At 39.4% G+C, this 6,365-nt stretch overlaps 1 protein-coding gene across 2 annotated transcripts in view; it reads right to left on the bottom strand.

Moving 5' to 3' along the window:
- Positions 1–6,360, bottom strand: part of LOC132379624 (short/branched chain specific acyl-CoA dehydrogenase, mitochondrial-like) — a 31,347-nt gene extending 24,987 nt beyond the window's left edge. For both annotated transcript variants that reach the window (XM_059947757.1, XM_059947756.1), the window contains exon 1: positions 6,075–6,360. Coding sequence is in view for 1 of the 2 variants with exons in the window: in XM_059947756.1 (XP_059803739.1) it covers positions 6,075–6,101 (27 nt within the window). In the remaining variant the exon portion in view is untranslated. The remainder of the gene's footprint in view (positions 1–6,074) is intronic.
- Between the last annotated feature and the right edge of the window lie 5 nt (positions 6,361–6,365).

Here is a 6,365-nt window from a genome sequence, read left to right on the forward strand (position 1 = left end):
AAGAGAGAATGCCCAGGGTGTCTGGGGTCTTTGATTATGCTGGCTGCTTTACTGAGGCAGTGGAAGCACAGACAGTCCATAGAGGGGAGGCTGATTTCTGTGATATACTGAGCTGTGTCCAGCACTCTCTGTAGTTTCTTGCAGTCACATGCAGAGCCATAACAAGGTGTTCTGCATCCAAAAAGAATCCCAACAAGAAGCTACTGTGCATCCAGACAGAATGCTTTCTATGATGCATCAACAAAAATTGGCAAGAGTTGACAAGGAAATGCTGAATTTCTTTAGCCTCCTGAGGAATAGAAGCGTTCATAAGCTTTTCTGGCCATGACCTCAATATAGTTGCACCAGGACAGTTTTTTTGGTGATGTTCTCACCTAGGAACTTAAAGATCCCAACCTCAGCACTGCTGATGTAGACAGGACTATGTGCACTGGCCTCTTTATGAAGTCAATGACCAGCTTTTTTAAATTGTAGATATTGAGGGAAAGATTGTTGTCATGATACGTCATGAAGCTCTCTGTTTTCTTCCTGTTCTCTGACTCATTGTTATTTCAGATATGACCCACTACAGCAGTATCATCTGTAAACTTGGGTGAAGTTAGAGAAGAATCTAGCCTTGCAATCATCAGTGTACAGAAAATGGAGTTGGGTGCTGTGAAGCACCAGTGTTTTGAATAATCATAGCAGTCGGTTGCTGCCTATCCTTTCTGATTGTGGTCTGTTGGTCAAGAAGTCAAGGGTCCAGTTGCAGAAGGAGGCATTGACTCCCAGAGTCCAGAATTTGGTAATGAGCTTGCATGGAATAATAGCATTGAAGGCAGAACTGCAGTCAATAAACAAGTCTTATGTAAGTGTCCTTACTGTCCAGATGCTTCAGGATGACTGTAGAGCCAGGGAGAGTGTCCACCCCAGATCAATTTTGGTGATAGGTAAATTGTAATGTGTCAAGGTTGCAGCTGATGTATGCCATGACCAGCCTTTTGAAGCACTTCATGATGGTAAATGTCAGAGCCACTGGGTGGTAATCCAATCATTAACACATGCAATCCGAATAAGTAAAGGTGGAATGTTTAGCTAAAACAAGTAACATTTAGTGACCTACATTGGTTGCACTTCTTTCAGCAGCTGCAGCTCAGACTTTTCAACCATGCTCTTTGATGATTTGAGATTCTACCAACTACCCCTTACCAATCACCCCAGCTCCTCCTGTACTATATTCACCCCACTCTACTGCTCTTTCTCTGTTCATTCTTTCAATATGCCATAATTGACAGCTATCTATTGCTCTGAGTAGCATCCATTCTACCACTCTCCTTCCAATTTCTCCTCATTGTTTCTTTAAAATTAAAACCCATTACTTTGACAAAGCCTTTGGTCTCAACCTATATTTTACTGAGCTTGCCTGACAATAGTCTCTCATCCAAATCATGAAGTTCACAAGCACTTATTGCTGACCAGTGAACTAACAATTCTCCAGGCATTGAACGAGGAAATGCAATGAGTCAGTACTTTCTATAAATTAATGACCAAAATAATGCAAATACACTCTACAATATCTGGTACATCTAAAAGGGATTCCAATGCCAATTTGGTAATTATTTTAGGTCAGAAGACTGCAGGCCCAAAAAAGCCTCCTCTGGTTAAATTTCTATAAACCAAATTGCTGAAGCTTCAGATGAAACAAATTAATGTAAACAGTCACACAATTGTAGATAGGACCCATTATTTTTGTAAATGCATATTCAGAGTACATAGAATTGCATACAATATCAAAGAATTAAAAGTAAATAAGCAAAATAGTGGGAATAAAACTGACAAAGTGCTAAGTCTAACCCTAAAACATGATGGCATCTACACCAGAGGGAAGAACAGAAACTACATAGGTGGCCATCAACCTTAGTTCAACACTTCAATTTCTAGAAAATATAGATAATAGAGAATTACTTATATATATTGGAATCTATGGAATACACACACACACACATAACTGAAGGATTGTTGCAGAAAAGCAGCATCCAACATCGGGGCCCTCGTTCATCTAGGGCATGCTCTCTTCTCACTGTTGCCATTAGGAAGGAGGTATAGGAGCCTCACAACACACACCACCAGATTCAGGAACAGTTACTACCCCCTCAACCATCAGGCTCTGAATCAAAGGGGATAACTTCACTTGCCCCATCATGGCAATGTTCCCACAAACTATAGTCTCAATGTTAAGGACTCTTCTTCTCATGTTCTCGATATTTATTGCTTTTTTTTTTGCACAGTTTGTTTGTCTTTTGCACACTAGTTGAATGCCCAAATTGGTGGGGTCTTTCATTGATTCTGTTACGGTTATTAATCTATAATGGATTTATTGAGTATGCCTGTAAGAAAATGAAAATCTCAGGGTTGTATATGGTGACATATATGCACTTTGATAATAAATTTACTTTTGAACTTTGGACAGTAATCAGCATTTCTTGAAAAGTCCACTTTCCTAGTCATTCTCAGGAGCAATTCCCTTCAATAGATTGAGGGTTCTCATCAGTCAATTTGGCAAAGAATTGCAGTCTGAACTAATAAAAGTTATTATTACATGGTTTTCATAGAATAATTACTCAATCAAATAGGTCATGCCAATGTTATTTTTATATACTTGGCGTGCTTGATTCACACCAATCCACATCCTAGCATTCATTCTTTCAGCACTGGGACATATGGCATATGAGTACCACCATATGTAATCTTTCTTTCAAAGCACACATTACCCTGACTTTGAAGTAAATCCCAATTCCCAAATCCAACTCCAAAAATTTCCTACCCAACAATACGACAAAGCATCTTCATCTGAAGTACTGCAGCAGTCCCACAAATGTAATTTCATCACTTTAGCATGGCTAAAGCTATAGTTATTGAAAACCTTGGCAAACTTCTATATCTGTGTGGTGACTGGCTGCATTACGGCCTGGTATGGGAACACCAAGGCCTTTGAGCAGAAAATCCTACAAAAGGTAGTAGATTAGGCCCAGTACAACTCAGGTAAAACTTTCCCAATCATTGAGCACATCTACATGAAATGTTGCCGTAGAAAAGTAGCATCAATCATCAAAGATCCTCACCAACGAGGACATGCTCTTTCCTTGCTGCTGCCATCTGGTACAAGGTCCAAGTGCCTCAGGACTTGCACCACCTCAAGAACAATTACTACCCCTCAACCAACAGGCTCTTGAACAAAGGGGGATAGCTAGACTTATTTAAGGACTCTGATATACTGTATTCTCATCATCATTATTTATTGCTTTTTATTTATATCTGTTTTTGCAGTTTGTTTATAGTTAATAGCTCCTGATGTTTACAGTTACTGTTCAATAGATTTGCTAATTATGCCTGCAGAAAAATAATCTCATTTTCTATTTTCTATGCCGTATGTACTCTGATAATAAATTTCACTTTGGACTTTAAAAAAAGAGATGGGTAACAAACTTTGACAAAGTTAAAAGTGATTAAATAAAAAATATGAATCTACTTCAATCCATTTCCCCTCAAATGTGATGGGATTATCTGCCTCAACTACTAGTGCTTATATATAAACAAAGCTGGAATAGTACACTTCTGCCAAACCTGGTACCTATACAGAGAGCAAGAAATAAAAATTACTTTTACAAATCATGGCTTTACATGATAAATGTAGTAGTTGGTAGCTTCTTTGGCAACACTAAAATGCATAGTTTTTAAAAGTGTACTTTAGCTTTGGTGGACAAATCCCCAAGTTTTGGTGATGAGTTTGTCAGCAATTTAAACAACTACAGGTACCTTACATACACAAGACAGAGGCAGCACATAAAATACAAGCTGCTGCAGCAATTGAAAACAATGCAAGGTGTGGCTTGCAGCATTGTGTAGCTTATGGAGGAATGCTGCAGTCTCTGATTTCAGAACTGCTATTTGATTGACAAATATCAACATAACAACATAAAAGGGCAGCACAGTAGTGTAGTGGTTAGCACAAAGCTTTACAGTACCAGTGATGAGGCTTCAATTCCTGCTGCTGCCTACAAGGAGTCTGTACCATCTCCCTGTGACCTTGTGGCTTTCCTCCAGGTGCTCTGGTTTCCTCACACAGTCCAAAGATGTATTGGTTGCTAGGTTAATTGCTCATTGTAAACTATCCCATAACTAGGCTTTGATTACATTGCAGGATTTGCTGGGCAGTGTGGTTCGAAGGACTGACTCCACACTGCATCTCAATAAATAATAAACAAACAACCTCTTACTCAACCACAGCAAAACCAACAGGTGGTTATTGACAACAGGAGGAAGTCAGTCTGTCCTCATTAGGGGATCGGAGGTGGAAAGGGTCAGTAACTTTAAATTCCTTGGTGTTACTATAATCAGAGGACATGTCCTGGGACCACCATACAAGTGCCATCACAAAGAGTGCAGAACAATGCCCTTACTTTCTTAGAAGTTTGCATAGATGTGACATGCCATCTAAAACTTTGAGAAACTTTTATAGATGTGTGGTGGTGAGTATCCAGTTAGGTTGCATCACAGCCTGGTATGGAAACACCAATGCCCAGCAGTGGGAAATTCTCCAAAAGGTGGCAGATATAGCCCATTTCACCACAGGCAAAGCCCTCCCCATCAATGACCACATTTACACCAAGCCCTGCCACAAAAAAAGCAAGGACCCTTATCATCCAGGCCGGAGCCTTGGGTCCCACACCACCAGATTCAAAAACAGCTATTACCCTACAACTATCTGGCTCCTGAACCAGCGTGGAGAACTTTACTACCTCGAGCTGAACTGACTTCACAACCTACAATCAAGGATTCTACAACTCATGTTATCAGTATTATTTATTTACATTTTTATTATTGCAATGATTTGTCCTCTTTTACACATTGGATGTTTGTCATTCTTCGTTATGTATAGCTTTTCATAAACTCTATTTATAAATTTTCTGTAAATACCTGTTAGCAAATAAATCTCATACTAGAACAGTATATGGTGACATACACGTGCCTTGATAACAAGTTTACTGTACTTTGACTTAAGTGTAAATCAAAAATTAATATCCTCTTCCTTTATAAAATATCATTTGGCAAGATATAAATACAAGTTAGTCTGATTCTTAAAAGGTAACGCTTAAAATTGAATTGCATTTTACATAGTCAAATCAAATCATTTGTATTTTATTTAACAATTTTTATAATGAATAAACTGGAATTGTTATTAGGACACACAAGAAAGACTGCAGATGCTGGAAATCTGGAACACAAAATGCTGAAAGGTAGCTTATATAGGCATTTACAGTCACTTCAGACAGAGACCCTTCATCACGACAGGAAAAAAGAGCATTGGAGGTGATTCCAGATGAAAGCGGGAAGGATGTGAGAAGTTCGGAGGTGAAAGATGGAGAAGCTGGAGTCAGATCGGAGAGGACAGTGGATATTTGGTTATGTACTTATCTGTAAGATAAGCTTCCGGTCACTTATTTCCGCCGGGCTGAGAATGCCCATTTCCATTTCAGAAGCATTAGTTTACCTGGTAATAATATCCTCAAGTCTTGATTTGTCCAAAGAATTCCTGTCTTAATCGGTTTTGTAGACTCAGTTTACCCGAAATCCGGCCGTGCCCGACCTTGAACCATCGGCAACGCCTCCTGGTTCGTCTTTATTTATTTATTTTATAACTTAAAGTTTACTTTTATTTCTGCCGCAAACAATTTTCACGACATATGTCAGTGACAAAGAAACCTTCTTCTGATACTGATTACTGTTCAAAGACTTTTTTTTAAAAAAAGTGTTTATATTGGTTGTTATTATCCTTCCATGGGCCCACATATTCCTGCCTCTCGATTAATCCATATGCCGAGGCCTTGTGGTTTGAAGCACTCTTTAAAATGTGCCTATTCCACCCATGTTCTTGTATTTCTATTTTCATATATGCGACATTTGAGGTTTGGTTCGCTTTTAGCCCAACTCTAGATGTGATATTCACCTTAAAGCCGCAGGGAACCAAACGATTTGATTAATGAAACCCCTCAAGTTTACAATAGCTCTCTGCGAAGGACAGGAACATTGCTCACCTTAGAAAACGGTAAGTAATTGGCCATTCCGTCTCTTGCAACAACCGGCAGACTGTGTGCAGAACCAGAGAGTGCGGAGAGAGACAGAGGTTATTTCCCGTTGTCCTTCACCGAGCCTTGTGCGAAAATAATATATTCAACTAATCGGAAGTCGTCACTTCAGCCACCACCATGTTTTTTTAAACAAAAGATGCGTGGACTGAGAGTGTAAAGAATGAAAACGGTGAGGATTTCAAAAGCAAAAGGCAGCAGGTATGAGGTGCAGGCGGTGGTGACGGTCCTGTCTTTCGG

The sequence above is a fragment of the Hypanus sabinus genome, chromosome 22, assembly GCF_030144855.1.
Source record: "Hypanus sabinus isolate sHypSab1 chromosome 22, sHypSab1.hap1, whole genome shotgun sequence".
NCBI classification, from domain to species: domain Eukaryota; kingdom Metazoa; phylum Chordata; class Chondrichthyes; order Myliobatiformes; family Dasyatidae; genus Hypanus; species Hypanus sabinus.